This window comes from Bombus huntii, chromosome 14 (genome assembly GCF_024542735.1).
Source record: "Bombus huntii isolate Logan2020A chromosome 14, iyBomHunt1.1, whole genome shotgun sequence".
NCBI classification, from domain to species: Eukaryota; Metazoa; Arthropoda; class Insecta; order Hymenoptera; family Apidae; genus Bombus; species Bombus huntii.
The window spans coordinates 6455194-6480212 of record NC_066251.1 but is presented as its reverse complement, the minus strand read 5'-3'; the positions used below and the strand labels follow the sequence as shown (position 1 = coordinate 6480212).

The window sequence follows — 25019 nt, the reverse complement described above, 5'->3', positions numbered from 1 at the left end:
ACCACGCGTTCTCCATCGATACGTTTCGACTGTAACCCTCCAAACTGTACCTCACCCCTTTCGTTCCACCCTTGCTATGTTACGTATTACGATGTTATAGTATTGCCCAATAGATCGAGGTTATAAAACCAGGCAAGCGTCAAAATTTCCATGTCTCGAAACCTCTAGACGAATGAATAGACGGAAATCTGAGAAGATAACATCTGAAATTTCAGTCAGGGCCAGATGAAGTAGGAATACGTTGATTTCAATTTTTTTGCCTTCAAATTTCTAATTTAAAATTCAAGTATCTAATTCGAACACTTAAATTCAAATTTGTGGTTCAAGTTTCTAATTAATAAAGAAAGAATAAACCTCTATTTATAATAAATAGTCATCGCGCTGTATTTAATTTTCCTTCTCTAGAAACTTTCGTTTCCTTATAATGTTTAAAGCCTGCTCCTCGATAAGGAACCCTTCGCTAAACAAATCCTCGTAACTTTTCTCTAACGTCCTCCTCTGTCTCATGCTTTATCTATTATCTACAGTGTGAGAATAAAAATCCACAACAAGGGGAACTATCAAATATTCGAGATTTGTAATACAAAATATTGAAATACGTAGCAAGCATAGTCCAAAGAACTAGATCGCCTCACGCAACTATCCTCTAACGTTCTCTTCTTTTAACATTCTCAACTTTCTCCCCTTTTCTTTACTGATAATAAAAAGAAATCCAAGCGTACTATAGCATAACACAGGAAAAATAGCGCAGCATAAAATTACCAAAAAATGTGAAAATCCCGGATGATATTACACGACTGTCTCTAACATCTTCCTGCTTCATCTTCTCCTTATCGAAATCCAACTTAAGTAGCGCAGTGTACAGATTAATTCAAACATAAGGGTCATAATGAAAATCCGGGGAACCCTAACCGCCATTCCCCTTCCAATCCATCTTCCTCCTTTTCCCATCGATCAAAATAGCAAATAAAATCTAAGACGTATTATAAAACGTATTATAAAATACATCTTGCAGAGTAAAGTTTGGACGAAGAACAGTAAGGAAGAAGGTGTAAGGTCTGACGATTACCCTCTGCTGGTTACGATAATCTGGCTAACGATATCTCGTGGGGATCACGGGGTCGCGTCGAGACGTCGGTCCCGGTGGCTGCAGGCGGGGACGGTTACGAAGCCAGCAGGGTTTCCCAGTCATTAATCGATATGCCGTGAATAAAGGAGAGACCGTCCTGCGGGTTATCCGGAGCGACTGCTATCTCTGCTCCCCGGTTGCAGCCCGCCGTACGTCTTGGACTCGTGACAGCCAGCCAGACAGCCGAGAGAGCAGCCATTGGGAAAGGCTCTGCTCTGCTCTGCTCTGCTCTGCTCTGCTCTGCTCTGCTCTGTTCTGCTCTGCTCTGCTCTGCTCTGCTCTGCTCTGCTCTGCTCTGCTCTGCTCTGCTCTGCTCTGCTCTGCTCTGCTCTGCTCTGCTCTGCTCTGCTCTGCTCTGCTCTGCTCTGCTCTGCTCTGCTCTGCTGTGGTCTGGTCTGCTCTGATCTGCTTTGCTCTGCTCTTGCTCTGGCGTGCTGTGCCGTAGATGGCTGACTGGGTGGCTGGTACAAGGGAAGTCGAGCTAATTCCCGAGGGAACCTAACCCCGGCCAGCTCTGACGCGGGCTCAGACTCCCTCGGGAGCAGCGCATCCACCGACGAACACCCTCTGGCTCCGACACGCTACCTGGAGCAGCCGGGATATTGCGGGATAACTTTGGCCCCACCGTTGCCTACAGTCAGCCATGCTAAAACACTTATCCTTCTTGTCGTTCTTCCTCTTCGCCTGCTTTGTTTTGTCTTTGTGCTTGTGGCGGATAGCCTTTCCGATTATTGATCGACTCGGAATAATTATAATTATAATTGGTTTGGTAAGTTAGATGGAACAGGCAAGGTACCGTAGAATAATCGCACACGCGTAACACACGATATGCTAAAGCATATAGAACTGATCGATTTAGAATTATAACTATAATTAGTTTGGAAAGTTATATAGAGCAATCGTGGCTACTATGGTCTTGGTATTAAGTGTTCTTGCTATTGCAGGTTGTTACGGTGTTTCTTCTCTTTTTCTTCTAGATTAAAAAGCGCACTTTTTGCACTTTTTGTGCGATTCCGTTAAAGACACAAAGAACGCACACTATACGCAGAAACATAGGAAATTGATCGGCATGAAATTATAATTGCTATGAGCAACGATGTAGGACACTTGAGATATTCTGGAATAACATTAACGTCGAGGTTTCCTGTTATGGGGAAATTAAGTTGTATACATTTCCCCTCTTCTTCTTCATCTGATCGTAGATTAAGAATCATTGATCGACTGGGAATTGTAATTGTTCTGGAAAGTTATACGGGATACGACTCGAGATATTGCACAATGATTTTAACGTTAAGGTTCCTCGTCGCTAAACCTGTGTCATGAAATCCTTCCGAGAAGAATCACTTCGGATGACTAATGAACTATTATTACAATTATTCTTGAAATATTACAAGACCAACGTTGACCTACGAGTATATTCTACTTAACTATAAAACTCAGCCTTTTATTTAAAAACAAAAACTTCTGTCAGATCGTGGAACAATTTCCACCTTACTAATTACAATATCAATAATAAAAACAACTGTGATATTTTTGTAAAGAAGGCACGATGTACTAAAATTCGGTTTAAATCGAAACAAATACATCTACCGCTTAATCGAACGCCAACTCATCAAAGCGTACGTAAAACAGTTAATCAGCGTCCAACTAAAACCAGTACTCGTCGAATAGCATTTTTCAAAACTGCACGATGGTCATGATCCTCTTGAAATGTATAGAACGCAAGAGAAAATATTGCGACAGTTCGCAAACTAGCAACAACTTGTTTCCAACAAACCCGGCGCACCTTTCTCCACCCGTGCACGCAATTGCAGCTAGCGCAAAGGAAGATATAAAAGTATCAGAAGGAAGAAGAGTATAAAGTGGGCGGGCGTTTGAGAGACGCGGCAAAGAGTGTTATAAAAGCGGCGACCGGCATGCGGAAGCATCGGTCGGCAGAAGGAGAAGTGACATCGTGGAAGACATGCCCGGGACACGCGGTATTCCTTTGAGGCAAGGCCACGCAAGGCGTTCACGTCCGACGACTGACTTGTGGCCCTCCCTTTTGCGGCGAATTGTGCGTCGCGTGCTCGAGGAATTACACACGCGGCATATACACGCGGTCTAAGCTCGTTTCTGCACACGTTCCGTGCACAAGTTGCGTTCCTCCTTTAACTTTGCCGCCGATTTCGTCCTCGCGATGGAAAGGTCACCCAAAGGCATCGGCCGTGCCATCATTCGATCGCCTCGTCTAACAACGTATGTACACTCGCGTTCAGGAATATTAGCACAGCGAAATCTAATTAACATAGAAGAATCTACCTTATGCGAACGTTGTCATCGGTTTTCTTCTCCTACGACACATTTCTGTTTTTATTCATTCGGCTTCCATTTCGTCGAGAATTTTCCTTTTAATGTTAAAGCTGCTGATCTGTGGTCTCAGAGTTTCGTTGCTTCAAGGATATTTGGAAAAGAGACGCGCGAATAATCGATCATATTAAACCAGGGATAGTTTGTGCTACCAATTTCTTGTGTATATCTAAATGTAGAAGGAAGAAAATATGGAATAACACTTGTTCATTTAAAGCTCTGTTTCCGAAAAATTAAATTTGAAAGTTTATCGTGCGCGTGTAACGAAAAAGTAAAAGTCGCGATACTCGATTTTCTTGTGCCCTGCAAGATAGAGTAACTGCCCTCGTTTAATAGAAAATTGCATAGAAAAATCTTGATAGATATATCCATTTAATAATCTCTCTCTATTTCATTTTAATTAATTAATTAAATAATTAATCTAGTGATCGCACAGAGTGGAATATGTTGCTAATCTTAAAAGATATTTAATAGGAAATTCCAAATACAGATTCTGGCAGCCCGCAATCTATCGTCCTACGGAATAAGATGAGCTGAGCGAAGGGACACGTCGTGGAAAATTCTGTGTCACGTAATGAAAAATTCCAAATAAAAACTCCGACAGTAGAGTTTCCTTTTTTCTCTTTCTTTTCTTTTTTTTTTTTTTTTTTTTTTTTTTTTGACACCACGGAATAGAATAACTACCCTGAAGAGATATTTAATGGAATAGAGAGGCTGGACGCAATGGTAGAATGTAAATTTCCAGCTTACCCTTTTAATCCCTTTAATCGTGGCTGGTCTAAAACTTAATCCGCTATTAGTTTTTGCAGTGACAGCCCTAATTCCGGCCCCGTGGTTATAGTGATTATAATGCAACTTCTAAATAGGATTAAGTTATCGGCTTTTCGGTGAATTATTGTATATAAAGTATACGTTTCCGTGACATGGTAAACGTAACCACTATTCTGCACGATGGATATGGTAATTAAATGACTATCTATGTGATGATTATAATGCTATTTAATTGTCCATCGATAGTGAACTCGAGTGTGCAACATACACTTGGTCCCTCAGACCTTTAGTATGAGAGATGTTTAATTAAGAGATTAATCTTGCTAAGTTCTTCGAATCATTTTCCACAGAATCGTACTTTTCTCTCTCGACAAGGAATGCCGCGACAATGACAGAGATAAGGAAAAATTTATTCACTTATTTATTCATTTATTTACTTATCCCTTCGTTTATTTATTCATTCAGATTAACGACTAGAAACTCTTTAGAGTACATAGAAAAAAAAAATGCTAAATAATACTAATACAGTAAATACATTCCGCCTAAAATTAACGTTTAAACAAAAAAAGTTAAAAAATCTGCAGAAATCACTGACATTAATAAATATACGATTGAAGCAGTTAAACTGGCCATAAAGAGTGCCGTAGTAGATAAACGTGTCTTTTAAAACTGGTCAAGACGTGATTAAAGATTGTTATTGATATGCACGTACATGCTGCATTCCAATTTTATGCGAAAGATTCTTTTAGTATCTAAAGACATTTTTTTTGTTAGTTGAAACGACATTGAGATGGAAAAATTTCGGGAATCATGAAAGGTTTAAACTAGGAAATTAATTAAACCTAACGCCGATCTTCAATTTTCAGAGACCGGTTTATTCCTTTAGATTTATTTGAATTATTACATTAATGAGAATCAACACTCTTCGAGGGTGGAACGATGATTTTTATTTCGATGTCTCGATACATGCCAAGATAATCTAGTTCCTCTACATCGAAAATCGTCATTTAAAGTGATAACTTAACCATTAGAATTTTTATTCGAATTTTCCTATTAAATGTTTGTTAAACAGGAGTATTTACTCTTTGTGTGGAAAGACAGAAAAAGTTTGTTTATCAGAATTTTTATTTGAAATTTTCAATGAAATATGCCTTGAGAAGAGAACGAAATCACCGAAATTATCGAGATATCTTAAATCTTGTTTATGAGATTACGTACTTATTCGATGACTGGAAAGCTTAAAAGATACGTTTTCGAATATGTTTCATGAAAATTCGAAAGATTGACGAAACCAAAGTGAAACGCGTTAATAATTGTAATATCGCGTGCGTTAATTAAGAGATTATTATTACGCATTTAGACGCGAGACGCAAATTACAATCACGACCCTGAAGCATAATGCGCTGTGATTCGGGTCGTTGCGTTCTGATTCCCGATCATAATGTTTACGATTATACGATCACAGGCTCGCGAATATTCCTATGTAATGGCGAATATTAATGGAGAATCGTGATTGTAAATTTCACGATGGTTGCATCGTGAAGAATTTCTACTCAACGTTAATACGCGCGATAATCAATTGCGGCCATTCGATGTATCAAATTACATGAAATTCGTATTAAATATTTCTTTCGATGCTTGTCGTTTAACGAAGTTAAATTAACAATTCCCTTTGCTCTGGCTGAAAAACTGTAATTAAAAAATTTAATTATACTCGATAAATCTCATATTTCTTATCCTTTTTCTGCATCAACAAATTTTCTCGAATAACTTTTATTCCAAAGACTTTTAATTATATTGTTTGAATTCTATTTCTCGTAGCTCAAATTTTCGCAAAATTCCCGGAACAAAAATATAATATCGCAACAATTAACCCTGTCGTAGAATGTTTCTTGAATTGTATAACAGAAATTTTTTCGTAAATTATTAAAATACATCGTTTCTTACATTTTTATAAGCGACGATATAATTTACTACGATAAGGAGCAGTCTGACTGAAAATAAACAAACAATACAGATGATAACAATAAATTAATGAATAAAATTTTGAAGCACAGTTGAGAAACGGTTAGAATATTTTCTCATGGTAGTTCGAGTTTCCTAAATCGTAATACTTTATCGTAATGACTGCTCGATTTCTTTGCATCTCACGAACTTATAGAATTTACGTAGAAAAGAAGAATAGCAACGAAAAAAAAAAAAAATATTGAGCAAATTGCTAAAGTACGTTTTCTTAACCTCAATGTGAATTCAATAAAATTTGATGATCTAGATCGACCAAGGAGAAATTACAAATGAATGAGACGTTCGGTTAACTATGATGACTTTAACATCAAGATAATCGACGATTCAAGGATCGTCGACAACTCGGTTACAGCCAAGATACGATTGAAAACTTTCACGAAACAGTTGATAAAATCAACTGTTGATTAAATCGTACGAAATTTCGTGAATTTCGAAGGGACGACAAGCACAGATGGGTCAACTATTCATCGTTAGATGATTATTTGCTGGACAAGTGACGAGCATAAGTAGCCCAAAAGCCGACAGCGTAAACAGATGGGCCTCCATTAACGCAATTACATATGGTTCCAATGCACCTACGGATCGCCCATGTTATGATGGGCATTGGAATCCATTAATACAGCTTCGGTTGCGCCCAGGTTCATTATCGTGCATTAATTAGCAACACCCTATATCACCGATGCTCGCAATGCTATCGGCCAGGCTTGCTATTTCGTGGCTAACCGCGTGTTCGTAATGTTCCACCACGATCGCAGTGGTGGTGGTACCCCTGGCTAATCCGATAGGACGACATCGAATTGCTTTTGCCGGAAACCGGCGATTTCTATCCGCCCCCCCCTCCCCGCTCTCCCTTCCCCTCCCTCCCCTTCCATGCTCTCAGCTCTTCTAGATATTACTTAATCAAACATTTCGAATTTTTACCAGTTTTAGGAATATAGATTAAGATATGTATATGTAGCTAGGTTAAATAGAGACTTCTTACATAGAGACTTTTTTTGTATAGGGATTTTTACGTAGATCTTATTCGATAAGGAAATTTTTATCTTCGATACATCTTTTGAGACTGAGATGGTCGGGATGAGCGTTGCATTGGATAGGGAAATGTTTATCGTCTGTCTATTCGAAATCGAGATTTTTGAAATAGAGCTTTCATTCGATAAGGAAATTTTTATATGTTTTATTGATGATTTTATGCTCAACGAGGAAATTTTTATTTTCGATATATTTGAGTCAGATATTTGTGAAACGAAGGTTTCATTCGATAAGGAAATATTTGTATTTGATAGATTTTTGGGATTGAGATTTTTGAAATAGATATTCCTGAGATTCAGATTTTTTGGACAGGTTTTATGTTCGATAGGGAAATTTTTGTATCTGACATATTTTTGAGATAGAGATTTTTCGGATAGGTTTCATGTTCAGGGGAAAATTTTTATTTTCGGTATATTTGAGATAGGGATTTCTGCAACAGAGGTTTTATTTGATAGGGAAATTTTTTTCGATATCTTGTTAGTATAGAGATTTGAGAATAAATTTCGCGCCATCGAAAATTTTCATTTCTCGTATATTTGAGATAGAGATATGTGGAATACATTTCAAACCTATCGTCGACATTCCTGCTATACATTGCCAGTTAATTTTAAGGCTAATGACTCTTGATAATTTCGCCGTATCACTGATGCTGAACAAAGTTTCACGAGAGTGTTTCGCGTGGAAAGTTGAACAAGTTGGAAAAGTAGTTGAGGGAATACGAGACGCGTATAATACAAGAATACTTGAAAGAAAAACGATGGTAATGCGTGTGTTTGTACCGCAGAGATACGGTGTAAGAAAGTGTAAAAGAGTGTAGAAAATTCGACTAGTATGATTATAAAGAAATTATAAGTACCACGAGACTATACCGTTGGCTTGCACTACTTATTTCAGCTGTACCTTGACCTATACTACTGAATGGTATTTTTACTCCGAATCGATGTTTCAGTTTATCTAAAATTCATCTGAAATTTATACAATACACTCGTATTATTCTAAAGCCTTCTCCTTATTCCTTTACTTCCTCGCATTTATTCAAAAAGCTATCGTTAAACAAAATAATCGGACAAATTATGAAATTTGTGAAATTTGCAAAATTTACTCGTAAAGATGCATCTGTGCGAGATCTGTGTGCATTTGTTAGAAAATTGACAACTTGTAACTTACAAACTTCAGTTAATGATATTTAAATGTACAAGACGACTTTGAATAGCGGTACTGTTCTCCAAGTGGCTGTCTCGGTCCGCCTGTTTCTACTTACAAGCACGAGAAAGTGAAAACAGACTACGATAAACTACTTTGCCTGCGATCGTGGCTTAATTAATTATCATAAGCTGCACCAAACACAATCGTTTCAGAATTTTCAACTACATATATTCACGATATATTCCAAAATACTATTCCAGACAAATAACATCAGAAATAATTGTTTTGCAATCGTGCTTGAATTACAGAGAACCGAATATAACAATATTTCACAAAAGAACAAAGGTTATAGCATTAAGGCAAAATTATACTATTTCCGATCCTTTCGATTACATTATAGCACACAAAGAAAGATTTCAATCGTTCCGCTAACTGAAGAACAATCTACAACGAATTCATTACATATTCCACTTTTTCGCGAATCTAGAAAACAAACCTAAACCCACTGAATACGGAACCTTCGCATGGAAATGAACTGCATCTCCAAAATCCTACGTCTCTCAGCGCTAATCACCGAACAGTACCGCGCGATATCACCTAGCCATGCTCTAGAAATGCCACGACATCGAAGAAACCGAACACCTTGGAAACTTTCTACACACCAGGCTAACTCGTTCAAAGAAAATCAACCCACGTAGAGGGCAAGGAAAACGAGCATGAGTAAAGCCCAGAAATAGAGTGAAACAGATAAAACGAGAGCCAGACGGAGATAGAAAGACGAGGAAAATAAAATGTGGAAAGGACGATGCGCCAAAGGGAGTAACTGAGATAGAAATATGGAGGAAATAGGGAGGCCGAGAGAGAGGGTGGAAGCAGTGCGACCAGAATTGGATAGGATAGGAGAACTGGTGATTACAGAGGCCGGGAATTCCGCAGGGAGAGGCAGCAGTCCCGCGGGTTTCCACCTAATTCCATCCTGGCTGACTACTGACTCTGTCTCCCTCTCCCATCTCCCTTTCTCCTCTTCTATCTCTCTTTCTCTACTCTAGATAGCTCACTTCGCGTGTCTCCATCGCTATTTCCCTCACTGACAACGTTCCAAACCTCTCCTTTCATCATTCGCCATATCCAACCCCTCTCCATTCCATCCTGTTACGTTCGTTTTCCCTTGGTTTTCTCTCTCTCTTAGCCTGTTATCCATAGTTGCCTCTCTGTCAGTCGAAACGGCTGACCGGTCACTCTGTTCCTGTCGTTATCCCGATTACCCGGGAACACATACGCCCTGATCATTCTGGGTGAGAGCAAGCTGTTCGTACGATCTTCCTCCATTCGGAAGAAAACCTTGCCACCTTCTCCTTCATTCATCCAACAGGCAGATCCTTCTGTCTTTTTCGTCTTCTCCTCTTTCTTGTCTTATGGTTCTGCTTACGGACGAACACCTGTGCGCTCGGCTGATCGCTCGCCGAGTGCAGTTTAAATTTAAGGGAATTGACGATAGAGGTTCCGGAGGGGATAACGGGTGTCGGAGACTTTTGGGAATTTTTCAGTGTGACTCTTCTGTTTTACTTGTAAACGCTTATCAGTCTTCGTTCTTCCTTTTCTAGGTTTATGGATTTTCTTCGTTCCTTTTGTGGGTTCAAAGGTTTTCCTTCTTCCAATGCAGTGGCCTCTGATGCAGCGGGACTTGTGGTATGGTGAACGAACATTGCGAAGAACAGGTGTTATGGATGAAGTTATAACGTTGTTATAGGTATATAGAATGAAGCGGAGATAACCTGATTATCTTATTTTGTCCTCATTAGTATGGTAGAGTAGATATGGACCGACGATGCGTATCTATTACTTTCTTTCCAAATTGATTATATATTTTTTAATTTAGAATTCTTATAAAATTTCCTAGCTTGATTTACGATCACTATATAATTTCTTGCACATCTGTATATCTTCTTGGAATCCTAGATATTCCTAGATACGTCTCCCATATTCTTATATTATAAAAATTCGAATATACTCTTCGAATGAACTCTGCTAAAATATTTTTAACGTTGTGCCCTGATGCTTGTTTACGTAGGATACTCAAAAGAATCAGACTACCTGCAAAACGAAATCAGAAATATAGAAAGTTGTACTTATAGAACTTTTAAATTCAACTTCGAACTCAGATCTATATTCAGTTCCAAATCTCGTACACTTGCGTAATTTGATATAAATCTAAGACTTAAACTGATGCAATTAATCTATAACCATAGTTTCCAGTTAAAAAATTCTGAGCAATATAAAAATTACAATTTGCAGTAATAAGGAAGCGGTTCGAATATTTAAACTATATTTAATGGAAGAGAAAGAAAGGTATAGGTTCCGTAATCAAAAATAAAAAAAACTTCTATTACGAATAGTACTATGAATTCGTAGTATGTTTTAAGAAATGATTTAATTTCGTCTAATTTTGATTTCATTTCTCTTAATTCACTCAGATTATTGACAACTGAAACTATATTCTTCTCGTATCGATTCTTCAAATTCTAATTACAAATTTCAGGCCTCGAATTCCATATTCAATTTCAGATCTCCTACATTAGCACTTACGACCTCGAGTCAAATTTCCCTCCATAATTCATTCCAACGATTAGCACGCACGCTTTCATACGAAAAGCAATATTTTCCCGAGAAAACCGCTCCTCTGCACGATTTTCCAATTTTTTGTTATCCATGTAAGCTCAAGGCCTCGATAAACACTTGGAGCAATCACGTGTCGCAATAGTATGCCACGGATTCGTAAACATTGCCGAAAGCAAAAGAGAAGAAAAAAAGAAAAAGAAACATCCTCGGGACGAGTCGTGTCGTTTCAATGCTTACACGTTATATTTAACGCGAAGTTTCCAAAAGCTGACTCATGAAATTCCTATATATGTATCTGATAAGTAACAAGAACGGAAAAGATGATAAAATAATTATATGATTTAATGACTCATCCCAATATTTAATATTTGTTCCCCCTTTTTTACGAAACAAGAAAAACTCGTTAAATTGAACGTCTTTCTAATTTAATACACTTGATGTTCGAAGTTTATGAAGATGGTTAGGTTAAGTTTTAGGTACTTTCAGGGACGACAAATAATTATTTAAACAATGGTAGTACTTTCGTTTATTCAAACGTGGTTAGGTAAATTTATCGAAAGCTAACCCTAACCTAATTTACTGATAAATTTCCTAACGTCAACTGAATTAAAATAAAAGAATATTATATTCCTATTTATTATTGCGAAAGAAACATTTTTTAATTTGGCGCTTTCTTAATAAAATAATAAAAAGTATGTTAGCTTGAGATCCATCAAGTGATTTCTCTTTTCAGTGATAAAATGAAGCTATTAGACACATGACTGAGTCAAATAACCAAAATTGAGAAAAGTCAATAAACTATGTAATTATAAGACTGCGAATTTCTATGTATTTATAGGAAATTTAAAAGTGCAAAGATGCACATAATACATATAATATGGAAAAACACATATATCAAATATTCAGAGTATTTATTATGATATTTAGTAGGTGATATTTAGTAATTCTACTTACATTCCGCATCTTTCCATTTTGTGTATATAATAATATAAAAGTCCATAAAAATCAATCTAGTAATTACATATGAAAGTAAGGCACTCACGTTTTAGAGATCGAGGCTTTGCCTGCTTCCTCCTGGACATAGCAGCGTGACACCTCTCGACTAGCAGATCAGTAGTAACGATTCAGTCACATTTCGGAACACTTCTCAGAACTCGATCCATCCGTGCACAAACCTAACCCAAATCAGCCACACTATGTCCAGTCGTTGACAGTTTTATTTGAATCCGTGATCGTAGACAGAAACCGTGATACGAACGACAATTTCGAATAACGAACGACAATCTCGCGTGAATTCGAATGAACGATTACCCGCGCACAGTAACCATGGCGACGGATAGTAACATCTTCGAGAATCAAAAGAAGATCGAGTCAAACAAATGATCAACCAATTTATTTACGATAATTTCCTATATCTTCCATAAGGGACACGAAATAATAAGTTAGAATGATTTATCACTGAGGATATCTGATTATTTTTTGGAAGAATTCGAGTACCGGAAACCACGTGGCCTCGCGTGATGGTATTAAGGAAGATTTCAACGGAACACAACACAAACACAGAACAAACGCGCTCGGAAGACGCGCAACGAATGACACTGTACTTGATACCGCAAAGTCGCTGGTGCAGAGAACCACTGAGATCCTCACTGCACATGCGCACTGTATCTTACTGATAGTGGCCTGCGCAATTCTACCTTTAATGCAGCTGAAATAAATTTATATAGAAAACACAACGCGATATTATTAACGCGTTCATCACTTTCACAGCCATATTCGCCGTTGTTTAACGCTCTGAAATATGCTATATGCTATAGATATCAACGAAATTTTATTAAGTATAGCTTGTTCGTATAAAAATGTAAATATTAATTTAAATTATTTGATAAGTAATCTGTATGCTATTAGGATATAACAATTAAAATAGAAGTACATAACACTAGGAGTGGTTCGATTAAACATCATTGATATCTACATCCACTACCTGTCCACTTATTTTCGTCCACGACTGTATGTTAGAAAATTACATACAATGAAAAACAAAAGTATTCGTACAACTGGAATATAAAAGTAAAAAGAGGAATATTTTCTACATTATTAAATATATTTAGATATGTGTAATTATGTATTGTACATTAACACTTGCAATAGTAAATGGATATAAACAAAAGTTAATTCGTAGATACTATTACACATATATGTGTAATATCAATCTTAAAGGCTTGCATGATATAGAAGCGCGGAATTCGCTAAAAATCTAGTATTATCCATGCCCAATAGATCGCAGGCAATTATTTATCAAAAAGCTCATAAGCTTTTGTAAGTATAAGTACTGTACAAATACTTTCGTTTCAATAATCGAATAATTTAATTAACATTTTCCTGTGTACATTTGTTACTATAAGTACTTAAATATAATAAAGAGATACGTATTCAAATATATTTAATGGGATAGAATATATATTTTTTAATTCTACATTCAAACTGTACAAATACTTTTGTCTTTGACTGTATGCACGTTTGTTATAAAATACATTAATAAAAATAATAATAATATCGTAAAAATCGTAATCGTGAAACTATATGAGCAGATCGTGATTTTTTATGTAAAAATATAAATGTAGAAATAGAGATTCTTTAATGAAATTGAATTTCAACTATTCTTTTCAATATTATCTATAACGCATATTACACATTTTCGTACTTTCTAACCAATTGGTAAAATATAGGTTAGTAGAAGTAAATTTTTTAGAAATGGAAAATTATTAATTATTCAACTATTTAACTATGAAAGTATTGTGTTTCTTTTATAGTTAATAGTCTTTAGATTTAAATGGTTCTCTAGTAAAATATTACATTTACTATATTAGAAAAATAGTTAGGCCCCTATTTTGAATTATAACATTGTTCTTATTAAATAATATATTTATAACGTACCCATCCTAATAAATAACTCCTGTTTCGAATTAATTAAATTATAGATAAGTGAATTTTTAGAAGTATCACACTTCTAGGAAATTAACAACATAAAAATAGTCAAATATTATAATGCAGTATAAACAAAATGAAACTAATACATACATACGCATAACACACTTAGTACTTTCAGAAAATTAACAAAGCAATACTGTGTAAATGTAAAGAAATTTTATGGAACAGATTTGATAATAAACCGAAATAGTATGGAAAAAATATTATAAAATGCTCAATATTTGTGTCATGCTACAATTGCTTTATACCTATGCAATTTCGAAAAATTGAAGAAATACATTAAGATGTAGCTATCTGAGATGTTCTTCTATTTTTTTTTCTTTTTTTTTGTTTCCAATTTGTTTGTTGAAGTTTTCCAGATAATATATATATTTATCTTAATTTATTTTCCAACATGTTGAAATTGTGTTGAACGGAAGAAATTCTGCATTACCGACAGAGAAGAATCAGCAGAGATATAGCAAATAAAAAATACACAGGTTGATATCTTTGACAGCTCATTGACTTCATAGTTTTGTAAAATTGCCTACAAATTTTGATCGATATATTTCATTTTTTGTTTTTTTTTTTTTTGGTAACTTGTTAAATATAAATGATTTCATGGTACAGTTAATACTTTGAGACCGTTAAGACATAATAATATAAATAGGTTAGAAATTGAATGTTTATAGAAAAAGAACGAATAAAACAGTTCCATCTGTAAATTTAATATTAAAGATTAAGTTAATATTTGAATTCAGGAAAAAATATGCTTTCACTGGAACGTATACCAGATCAAATTGGGCATCTAATTTTGACAGAGGATGGAGCTGTATTAACGGTAATATTCTCTTGCTCATTGATTATATAGAAATTGCTACACAATTGTCAATTAATTATCTATAAAATCTGAACATTGTATACTTTATTTTAGTCTGGAGGTGAATTGGAAAATGATGAGAGATTTGCAAACATTGTCATAGGATTAATCACGCTAACCAATAAAATTGATCCCAAAGCATTTCCTAATAACGAGACTTTTGATAAAATATCAATAACATATCCAGATCATTGTTATATTATTTGTCTCTCAAACAAAAAGATCCATGTAGTGAAAAAAAAATTGACATCCTCAACAACTGCAGCTGTAGAACAACCTCTTATTGATGTATAAATGAATGTCATCCATTCATGCAAAAATAAAACGAATGAAACCGGAATATGCAAATTTTTTCAATATTACTAATGTTAATAAAAATATGATGATAATAAATTTGTCTTTGTGTTACTTGTTAATGTCTCATTTTTATTCCATTTTTATAAATATTTTTATAAATACTATAAATATTGTATATACTAAATAACATTATAAATTATATTTGTTACATATATACGTATTTTTATTACAAATATCTGTGTTATGAATCATTATCTGTATCAGAACTATCATAAGTGACTAACGATATACTTAACGTATTAGTAGTTGTTTTCGAACTCGAAGGTTCTTGTTGAGTAAGCTTAGGAAGTTTATGTGTTTGATCTGTTTGATTTTTAGTGTTATTGCTTAATACAGAATGTGACGAATGTTTTAGTTTATCTCTAGACCTTACAATAGTAATCAATCGTTTCAAGGGGTTGTGCCCATTCTTTTTTGTATCTGAAACAAAGAAAACAAATACTAAATACTATGTTACAAAAACATGCTACAAAAACATATTTTTTATATATACTCTAAATCATTACCTCTTTTATGCATCAGTAATTTGGCTAACCTTATATCATCTTCGTGTTCATTAACTAAGTCAATATTCAATCCACTTTTTTTAAGCAACACTTGATCCAAACTTTGTTTCTTCTGTAACTCGTTTTTTCGTGTCTACAATATAAAATACTTATCAGCAACCAATTCTCAAAATATTTATAATATAAAACTGGCTATATAAATAATTATATACATAAACATACTCTAAATGCGGAGCGTAATGCACAATTTGAAGAGTAATCATCCTTCCATGTAGCATTATTTAATGCTATTGCATTTTCCAAGGAAGAATCTTTTGATTTTGCTATTTTCTTATCTTCTATACCATGTTCCAACTTGTACATAGCATCATCATATAGTCTGCAAGATACTTCTTTTGTTTCTGGTACCACCTGTTCATTTTCTTTAGGATCCCAGCGATTTTCTTGGCGTTTTGCACCACTCACAATTACATAATCTAAATTCTGTGCAAAAAGATATTTTTTTTAAATCCAAGTAACCAAATGTGATAAACAATCTAGCAAAGATGACACAAAGACGATGATACTCACTGCTGGATCAGTCTTTATTTCAAAATGATTGTCACAGAGATGACATTTCATGCGAAATTGATACAATGGTGTACTGTAATACATTCCAATTTTTTTTTTCTCTGCATTGTAACGAACACCCATTCCTACATGATTGCCACAACCATCACACCATATATTATATGGCATTTCAAATCTGACAATAAGAATGCCCATGTGTAATTTACGTGCTCTTTCACGTAGTGCATGAGTACCAAGAAATTTGTTAAGACCACCAACACGGGGATCGTAATCAGGTGGATAGTATAAATTTGTTCCCTTACGTTCTCCCATTGTTCTACAGAATAAAAACTTATATTAAATGTACTATTTTACAAAGTATTTTGAGGTGTTATTTTTACATTATATTTAAAATGACAGTATTACCGAATATCTTGATTTCTAATGTGTTTTCAGGACAAAAATAAAACGAATTATTTATATAACTTTTGTTTATTTATATAACACTTTTGCCTGAAGAAAAACTCTGACATAAAAGTACCTCACAGTACCTCTTACGTTACAGTGAACCTGAGAACAATTTACGATAAAACAGGTTAGGCAACTTAATAACACATTTAGACACATTCTAGTCTAGTTACTTTTACAGTGATATTTTCGTATCGCAGTACCGCCATGCTAACTAATCGAAATTCTATTTTATTATTAATTGGTCACCGCGAAATTTGAAGAAACTAAACATATTACATATCTGTAAAATAGAAAAGATGCTAAAAATTTTCTATAAAAATACTTTTTTCAAGAAATGATCAGATATAAGAACACTACTGCAATAGTAACAGAATTAATGTAGAAACAGAAAATGCAACTTCTTTATTTTTTGTATAAAAATAGCTTTACATAATACCATTATGTATATTGTAGCCTTCACAATACAAAGCACCGTGTTAATTGGTATTATAAGTTTTCTTAATTACACTGAATCAAGACAAAAATATAGTTCAAAGCTCTGACTGAAACAGACCTTATTCTATCTCAAACTTCTACTCACTCATACAATTCGTGGACACGTAATTATACCATGAAGACTATTATAATACTTATATGACATTATATGACAAATGATAATACATCCTTAAAAAATATATAATTCCATTTATATAAAAAAAAAATATAACTTCTTAACAAATCTTAATCATAGATGATGTATGAAATATGCAATGTTATTTTATTCCTAATTTAACTTTTATTTGTATCTGTAGATTTAAAACATAACCTAAGCAACGTAAGTAAATAAAATTATAAACGTAATTATTTTTTGTATTTTATGTTTCAGTGTCCTGCGTAATATAACACAAAACAGGTTCTCAGATCTTTTCATTTCATAATCAAATCAATGTGAACCTAATACTAATTAGATTTAATAAGCAATAATGATAAAATATTATTTAACAATATTATATTAATGTTTCATAAACTATTATCATTTGAGGACCTTCAGATACGTTCGAAAAACCAAATAATAACTAATCTGTCACAATAGGAAAGTTTAAAAACATAATTCTACTGTTACTTTACGTATACGATAAGTCTTATAGTGTAATTCATGTATCTTAGTTTGTACATTAAGAGAATGGTATAATACTGTATACTGGTAAAAATTTACAAATAGTACAATATTTCTTCCATGTGATGACTAGGATCCTGACGTAAGAACTGAGCCACCAAGAAGGCAAGTTTGTGAGCATATTGACAAGGTGCAGGTACCCTTACGGTACCAGACCAATTATAATACATATGACATAACTTATATGTCAATCTTTGCATTTGATCAGGCAACCAACCTGTGGTGTCTGCAACCACATGATATGCACACGGTGTCACCGTACCTTGTCGCACGTTTTGAGATACAATGAAAAAGTCATATCTTAACGGATTAGTTACAACATCATCAATGACTGTACCCGGGGGTGGATTTTTCTTCTCGTTAAAGATTCGAGTATTAATTCGTTTCGTCACTATCAGGAAGGCAAATTTCACGGATAGACCCGATTCAGCGTGTATAGCTTTTAATTTGTCTCGTATTTGTGCTATTTCATGACCCATTACGTACGGCACTTGGCCCTCGCCAACGCCATCACGATAAAACACAATAAACGATGGGAATTTACAATTCGTTCTTCTATAAGCCTTCAATGCGCTATCGAGATTTGTCGCGAACTTATTTGAAAGTTCTTGGCCTACATTATGAGCACTTGTCACGCTATAATACCGTGTCAAACCTTTATCTAACGAAGCCACCATCGCACCATAATCACGAGTTTTGTTACTAGTATCGTGACACACGTCAAAACCGACCACCATCAAATCGATATCTGGCAGCTCAATAGACCAAGGAGAACCACCCAATTTGCAATTCATTTGAATAGCTACTTTCGTAGCTATTGTTCTTACATTCTTGTTTGTAAGATTCTTTTCAAGGAATACTTGCGAGGGAGTATGTCGATCTACAATACACTTTTTCTTAATAGCGCTATAGCGGTCGCTTCTATTATTCGGTACAACACAGAGGACTAACTCTGGTTTAACTCTGCCCAGAATATTTTCCAAAAAGTCGGGGTAAGCACTAGAGCGTTCATCAGTTATTTCGTAATACTTTGGTTGACTTATACTGGAACCCATTCCCGAAGCAGCAGTTTTAATCAAATGAACAAAATTCTGTAAAATAAAAATACATTGTGGCAACGAATTAATAGCGACGAAGAAGTATAATTCTAGAAAATTTTGATATCTTACTTGAACGTCGTCCTTTATTTTATGCGCGTAGATAACCGCCCAAAGTCTTAATTTCTTTGGATTGAATAACGATTGTCTATGTAATTGTCTTGTCCAATCTCCTCCTTTGCCCGCTGTAACTGAGCAATTATTACCTAGATAAATTAATTCTGCATCCAAAACACGCGCCGGTATATCAAGCAACCGGTTAGAAAGTTTCAAATTCCATTGATCTAGCTCGGTTTTGATTGCCGGTTCCGAGAGGAGTCTCTTATTGAATTCCATTAATTTGGTCATACGTGCATTTGGACTTACGCGTGTAAAATCTGCCAATGAACGCATTAAACCGAAATTTTCTCTCATCTTATCGGTTAAACCTGCATAGAAATGACTTATCGTAAGATAAAAACATAAAATGAATTATACAAATACAGAATGAAGTGGAAAAAACACCTGTTGCACGGCATAATTCCGGAACAAGATATATTAGTTCACATTTGCCAGAGCGACGATCTCTTGGTCTTGCTCTTGTTACAAGCAGTGGTTGACGCTTTTCACGAATCGTAATTCGATATTTACTTTTGTAATAATCTCTATACGTTATCGGATCACCATTTTTCAGCAGAAATGTTGAATCAGGACCTACCTTATAATCTATATCCGATATACGATATGTGTGGTTATTGTAATCAGTAAGTACGACTAAACCAAGAACTAGGCTTTCAAATTCTTTCTAAAGATATGAACCGTTTGATATAAATATATAATAAAACAAAAATATATAATTAAATTAAGGATATATTAGTAATCAATATCCTTACCTTATAATTATCATTGTTTTTACGGAAACAGTCATTTAATATATCTAGTACAGTTTGTTGACGCATAACTTTATGTGTAATCTCAGCACACATAAGAATATCGTTTTCGTGTTGTCTTATAGACGTAAGATAGCCGGGCCAAAGTTCCATTCTTTGACCCTGTACGTCTATCTATTTGAATTATAATTGTGTTAAACAATTCGTGGGTAATAATATAAATATGTAATATAAATATCAAATAATTATAACAATTATTTCTTTACTTACTTTGTCATTTGCGTCGTAGTAATCGCGCCCCACAATCTGGAGTTTCAATAGTTCTAGGCATCTTCGCATGATTATATTAAAGAATTGAAGATAACCGTAGTCGCCCTTCTGCATATCTCCAACATAGCGCAAAACAATTTTAATATCGGCTCCATCCGATATTCGCTTAGACCAAATCTCCAGCTTTAGAATTAAATTTATGTTATACACATTTGTTCATATCTCAGCAAAGATGTAGCATACAACGTATAATTTAATTCACTGAAAAATATCTTACTTGTTCTATACGTTTAATGCTATATAGAAGATTTCCATCGAAAACATATGGTCCTAAGGTATCCTTATGAGATTTGACCAATCCTTTACGGATAGCAGTTCGTTCATCGTTTGGAAAAAATTCAACTTTGTATTGGTATAAATCCCAATCAGTTGTTGTCACCAACTTAAAATAATTCGTCTGCATCAGTATTTCAGTTCCAGATATGCCTGAAAATTGTAATGCTTATATAATATGTATTTTATGTTTTTCACATAAATATGAAAGTACTAAATGTATTAACCCTTTTTGCTAACTAAATGTTCTGGTCTTGTGACTAATTCTGAGGTTAATACACGTCTGCCTCGCGTAGCTCCTCTTCCTAATTGACTTCCTCCTGTACCTTCTCCACTAGTGCCTGGAGGTGCTATAATATATCATGTATGTAAATTCATAAAAAAAAATTTTCTATATATTTTTCTGTACTATCAAATAATACAAAGACGGTTTGAAAAATTTGCAGTCTGATAATGCACCTCTGGTTGTAAACATTTCAAACCGTCTCTAATATATTTGAAAGTAATGTATAAACAGCATGGAAAATTTATTAATTGCACCTTCCATTTTTGCAGGAGAATATTCTTGAAACTTTTCGGGCCTTTCTGGAATACCCTAAAATAAGATAAAAACATATCTTTGATAACAAAATAACAGTTTAGATCTTTACTATAATGTAAAAATAAAATGAGACACAAAAAATACAACAAATGTCATATTGTTGGGATAATTTGTCTAAAAAAGAATGCAATATAAAAATAGCATCATGACAAAAAACGTTTACTAAACAATAATACACACTACTAATCTTCTCTATACCTTTTATCTTTGGATAAATCTTGCTCTACACAAAAAACGAATGAAATTCAAATTTCATTTGTATGTACTTTTAAGAAGTATACATGTACTACATGTATACAGTATATACACATACTTCCTATATATATTCTTTAAAAATGCACATATTTTTTAAAAGTTCTTGAGAAACAAATTATAAATTAAGAATATATCACTTTCAGCATGCAATTGAACTTTACTGCACATATTATACGTCATTCTACTCGTTTTGACATGCTGAATGTGAATATCGTAACCATTTCTAATGGAAGTGAGTTTCTCCTTAATTTACTATACTTACTATATGCTATATATACTAATATTATATACACCAATAACATATACTAATAAAAATAATACAATACATTTAGAAAATATAATAGTAATTATTTTGTAATCACAAAGACTGCTTTTCTGTTCACATTAGATATATGTATGGGAGTGAATCTTCCCCATGTACCATCAACACTTCTTGAAGCATCTTTGTCTCTTGTTTATAGGATAGCATCTTGAGTCTAATAACAATTCTAAAAGTCACTGAGAATTTTCTTTAAAAGTATTAGCATCATCTTTCTTTCAACACGTACGCTTGACTTGATTTTAAAGATCAGTAAAGTAGGGGAACTAGAAAACGGTATTGTTATGGATTATATAAATGCCCAATCAACAATACTTACTACTTAGAAATAACTCACAAAAATTAATATTTCTTCATAAAAAGTTGTTGTGGAAACCAAGAAAGAAACTATATCATTTATTGAAGTATATGTTCTCAAGGAACTAAAAACTAATTGTAAGGTTGAGTTCCTGTCTTATCTCCTTACATTTAAAATTTAATATGTGAATTATATAAACATATCTCGACATAAACAAGTAATGTAGTTAATTCCATACCCAAAACTAATTCACATCAAGGTAGAGAGTATCAAAAAATTTTATAAATATTTCAAAAATATGTAATTTCTACCAAAAACAAAGTAGGATGACATGAAACATGTGCCAAAAGCATAGGGGAACAATGGGTAATCTCTTACCCAGCATGCTGAGATTAACAAATTTATAGTCTCATATTTCATAAATTACCACTGATGGATCTTGTGGTACTGAATCTGTTCTTTCCATAGGTGGCCCTGGTGGAAGCCTAATGTACTCCGGAGGATTAGAGGACGTACCAGGCTGAACATTACTTGGAGATGCAGGTGGATATGAAGGTGGATATGAAGGTTTAGGTTGATGTTGAGGTGAATATGGATGTTGAGGTTGTTGTTGAGGTGGATATAGATGTTGAGGTTGTTGTTGAGGTGGATATGGATGTTGATGTTGACGTTGATGTTGAGGTGGATATGGATGTTGAGGTTGTTTTTGAGGTGGATATGGATGTTGAGGTTGTTGTTGAGGTGGATATGGATGTTGAGGTTGTTTTTGAGGTGGATATGGATGTTGAGGTTGTTTTTGAGGTGGATATGGATGTTGAGGTTGTTTTTGAGGTGGATATGGATGTTGAGGTTGTTGTTGAGGTGAATATGGATGTTGAGGTTGTTTTTGAGGTGAATATGGATGTTGAGGTTGTTTTTGAGGTGGATATGGATGTTGAGGTTGTTGTTGAGGTGGATATGGATGTTGAGGTTGTTGTTGAGGTGAATATGGATGTTGACGTTGACGTTGATGTTGAGGTGGATATGGATGTTGAGATTGTTGTTGAGGTGAATATGGATGTTGAGGTTGTTGTTGAGGTGGATATGGATGTTGAGGTTGTTTTTGAGGTGGATATGGATGTTGAGGTTGATATGGAGATGGATATTGAGATAGATATTGAGGTGGATATGGATGTTGAGGTTGATGTTGAGATTGAGGTTGAGATTCAGGTCCTGGCTCAGTGGATTTCATAGACTCATCCCTATCAGGAGATCCATGTCGTAACTCAAATTCATATTCAGATTCAGGTCGAGAACTACATGGAGGTCTATAGTTGGGATCTTCATCAAAGTACATTTTCAGAGGAGATAGAGTTCGAATATCAACATCGGCTGGTTTGTCAGACGTAGATTTAATATAATATACGGGTTGGGGGGGTTTGGGGGGTTCTGGGAGTGGTATGTTTAGTACTACATGAGCTGCAAATGGACATTCCTCAGTTGGAAATAATTTATATTCCGGCACAAATGTTTCAACATCTTTGCTTCCTTCATCTTGATCTGTTTCTTGTACATCACCCTTATCGCCCTTATCGCCCTTATCGCCCTTATCGCCCTTATCGCCCTTATCACCCTTATCACCCTTATCACCCATGATTGAATTTAACCTTTAAACATTTTTTTTAATTTTCTCCTTTATAACAAGAAAATAGAAATTTATTTAGAAAAAAAAGAATAAGTCTGTATCATTGTAATAAAAAAGTCTATCTTTTATTAATGCTGTGATGAATAAAAAAGACGCTTATTTTACATATATCACATATGCAATATAAATAAAAGCAAATTAATTTTTCAATTATTAATATTAATAAGAGACAAATATTTTTATTAAAAACCTACAACTTTTCTCTGAATACATGTTTCATTTCTAATTTATGAAAACGATATTGTCGTCCCAAAAGTTCAAAACACGAACTTAGAAAAATAATTCAAATATACATGTTTAAGTTTATACAGCCGATAGTACTTCAAGGTTAAATAAGAACCGAAACCAAAACTTCTGATACTTGACCAAGATAATAATAAAAAAAGGAGCGATATATCAATTTCACAGAATATAATCAATATCGAATTTACGTACACATATAGTATTTTGCAATAAAGATAAGTAAAAAATGTTACAAACAAAAGCCGCAACAAAGCAACATCGCCATATTGGCGGCAACGTGATCGCGTAAATTTATACATAAAAAATACCTTCTAATTCAAAACAAATGATACATTGCAATTATAAAATGATAGCAAATTGGCAATAAACAATTAAACGAACTAATGAGAAATTGTCTAATTTTAATATTGTATCAATATATAAATCAATATATAAACCTTGTAATTAAATCTACTAACTGAATCTTGTAATTAAATCTACTAACTGAATCTTGTAATTAAATCTACTAATTAAATCTTGTAACTAAATATCATAATAATTATGATCGTATAATTGTAATCTTGTAAAATATATTTGTCATATGATTTCTCTAAATTTATTTAAATAAACACGCTAAATTGTATTCAGAAAGTTGAAAATGTTTGCATAACGTCGGTATTGCAACTATTAAGTTTTTATAAACTAACGTTTAGGAAGTCGGTAATTTCAGCAAAAAATATTAGTAAAGTGTTGAATTAATTATAAAAAAATATCTTACGGTATACGACGAATTTAGAAAAAAAAATCGGCTACCGGATAATTTAATTAACACGCAATTAAATCGAAAACTGCAGACTCGATGTTGGAAAACACAAAACATACGAACTTGACCTAACGAAACCAAATTGTAAATAACGCATGCGTGCTAAGACAAAAATTGAAATCCTAAATCTGTACAGTACTGTAACAAGTAAAACATTTTTTGGATATTCTCTTATTTTTCTACATTACTATAAGAATTGAATGCTATAGAAATTTAAAGACGGTGGTTACGGAAAAACAATTCTAGTATGTATTTTTTATTAAAGATAGTATATAGACATTTATTTTA

At 34.0% G+C, this 25019-nt stretch overlaps 5 protein-coding genes across 60 annotated transcripts in view; 2 read left to right on the top strand and 3 right to left on the bottom strand.

The window, feature by feature from the left end:
- The window catches only part of LOC126873345 (zinc finger protein 423 homolog), a 136238-nt gene extending 123545 nt beyond the window's left edge, over nucleotides 1-12693 (bottom strand). The window contains exon 1 of one of the 2 annotated variants that reach the window (XM_050634103.1): nucleotides 12114-12693. In XM_050634103.1, the coding sequence (XP_050490060.1) occupies nucleotides 12114-12153 (40 nt within the window). In that variant the 5' untranslated portion in view covers nucleotides 12154-12693. The remainder of the gene's footprint in view (nucleotides 1-12113) is intronic. The other variant, XM_050634104.1, reaches the window with a different exon arrangement.
- Nucleotides 12694-14463: 1770 nt separating this feature from the next.
- On the top strand, nucleotides 14464-15329 carry LOC126873041 (ragulator complex protein LAMTOR4 homolog). 3 transcript variants are annotated; one of them, XM_050633501.1, is made up of 3 exons: nucleotides 14464-14541; nucleotides 14803-14882; nucleotides 14976-15329. In XM_050633501.1, the coding sequence occupies exons 2-3, from the start codon at nucleotides 14811-14813 to the stop codon at nucleotides 15213-15215; spliced, it is 312 nt and encodes a 103-aa protein (XP_050489458.1). In that variant the 5' UTR covers nucleotides 14464-14541; nucleotides 14803-14810; the 3' UTR covers nucleotides 15216-15329. The 3 variants fall into 3 exon arrangements, with proteins under 3 accessions (XP_050489458.1, XP_050489459.1, XP_050489457.1); XM_050633502.1 differs by having other exon boundaries at nucleotides 14497-14711; XM_050633500.1 differs by having other exon boundaries at nucleotides 14497-14882.
- On the bottom strand, nucleotides 15311-16922 carry LOC126873025 (coiled-coil domain-containing protein 130 homolog). Its single transcript, XM_050633424.1, has 5 exons — nucleotides 16760-16922; nucleotides 16355-16670; nucleotides 16007-16267; nucleotides 15785-15917; nucleotides 15311-15698 (listed from the first exon to the last, which is right to left on the bottom strand). Exons 2-5 carry the CDS (start codon nucleotides 16664-16666, stop codon nucleotides 15460-15462), a joined length of 945 nt encoding a protein of 314 aa, XP_050489381.1. The 5' UTR covers nucleotides 16667-16670; nucleotides 16760-16922; the 3' UTR covers nucleotides 15311-15459.
- Nucleotides 16923-17183: 261 nt separating this feature from the next.
- On the bottom strand, nucleotides 17184-24928 carry LOC126873010 (piwi-like protein Siwi). Of its 4 annotated transcripts, none has more exons than XM_050633384.1 (9): nucleotides 24687-24928; nucleotides 21070-21124; nucleotides 20757-20879; nucleotides 20474-20682; nucleotides 20197-20379; nucleotides 19930-20100; nucleotides 19562-19841; nucleotides 19130-19485; nucleotides 17184-19051 (listed from the first exon to the last, which is right to left on the bottom strand). In XM_050633384.1, the coding sequence occupies exons 1-9, from the start codon at nucleotides 24786-24788 to the stop codon at nucleotides 17996-17998; spliced, it is 2535 nt and encodes an 844-aa protein (XP_050489341.1). In that variant the 5' UTR covers nucleotides 24789-24928; the 3' UTR covers nucleotides 17184-17995. The 4 variants fall into 4 exon arrangements, with proteins under 4 accessions (XP_050489341.1, XP_050489344.1, XP_050489343.1 ...); XM_050633387.1 differs by lacking the exon at nucleotides 24687-24928 and adding an exon at nucleotides 24122-24363; XM_050633386.1 differs by lacking the exon at nucleotides 24687-24928 and adding an exon at nucleotides 22430-22570.
- LOC126873032 (uncharacterized) lies at nucleotides 22436-23369 on the top strand. Of its 50 annotated transcripts, XM_050633482.1 has the most exons (6): nucleotides 22581-22647; nucleotides 22684-22821; nucleotides 22852-22881; nucleotides 22942-22983; nucleotides 23020-23049; nucleotides 23080-23369. In XM_050633482.1, the coding sequence occupies exons 1-6, from the start codon at nucleotides 22594-22596 to the stop codon at nucleotides 23233-23235; spliced, it is 450 nt and encodes a 149-aa protein (XP_050489439.1). In that variant the 5' UTR covers nucleotides 22581-22593; the 3' UTR covers nucleotides 23236-23369. The 50 variants fall into 50 exon arrangements, with proteins under 50 accessions (XP_050489414.1, XP_050489403.1, XP_050489413.1 ...); XM_050633486.1 differs by lacking the exon at nucleotides 22852-22881; XM_050633471.1 differs by having other exon boundaries at nucleotides 23020-23369.
- Nucleotides 24929-25019: the final 91 nt, after the last annotated feature.

What these genes read in the sequence shown, in the direction of transcription:
- LOC126873025 (XM_050633424.1), bottom strand. Translation starts at nt 16,666, where the DNA reads ATGGGAGAACGTAAGGGAACAAATTTATACTATCCACCTGATTACGAT. An exon ending in AAATAAAGACTGATCCAGCA is followed by an intron (nt 16,268 to 16,354) that starts GTGAGTATCATC and finishes CTTTTTGCACAG; the next exon opens with AATTTAGATTATGTAATTGT. An exon ending in ATTACTGATGCATAAAAGAG is followed by an intron (nt 15,699 to 15,784) that starts GTAATGATTTAG and finishes TCTTTGTTTCAG; the next exon opens with ATACAAAAAAGAATGGGCAC.
- LOC126873032 (XM_050633436.1), top strand. Translation starts at nt 22,594, where the DNA reads ATGGATGTTGAGGTTGTTGTTGAGGTGGATATAGATGTTGAGGTTGTT. An exon ending in ATGTTGAGGTTGTTGTTGAG is followed by an intron (nt 22,648 to 22,683) that starts GTGGATATGGAT and finishes GTTGATGTTGAG; the next exon opens with GTGGATATGGATGTTGAGGT. An exon ending in ATGTTGAGGTTGTTGTTGAG is followed by an intron (nt 22,984 to 23,019) that starts GTGAATATGGAT and finishes GTTGATGTTGAG; the next exon opens with GTGGATATGGATGTTGAGAT.
- LOC126873010 (XM_050633384.1), bottom strand. Translation starts at nt 24,788, where the DNA reads ATGTTTTGTGTTTTCCAACATCGAGTCTGCAGTTTTCGATTTAATTGC. An exon ending in GGAATTATGCCGTGCAACAG is followed by an intron (nt 19,486 to 19,561) that starts GTGTTTTTTCCA and finishes ATTTCTATGCAG; the next exon opens with GTTTAACCGATAAGATGAGA. An exon ending in AAATAAAGGACGACGTTCAA is followed by an intron (nt 19,052 to 19,129) that starts GTAAGATATCAA and finishes TTTATTTTACAG; the next exon opens with AATTTTGTTCATTTGATTAA.
- LOC126873041 (XM_050633501.1), top strand. Translation starts at nt 14,811, where the DNA reads ATGCTTTCACTGGAACGTATACCAGATCAAATTGGGCATCTAATTTTG. An exon ending in AGGATGGAGCTGTATTAACG is followed by an intron (nt 14,883 to 14,975) that starts GTAATATTCTCT and finishes ACTTTATTTTAG; the next exon opens with TCTGGAGGTGAATTGGAAAA.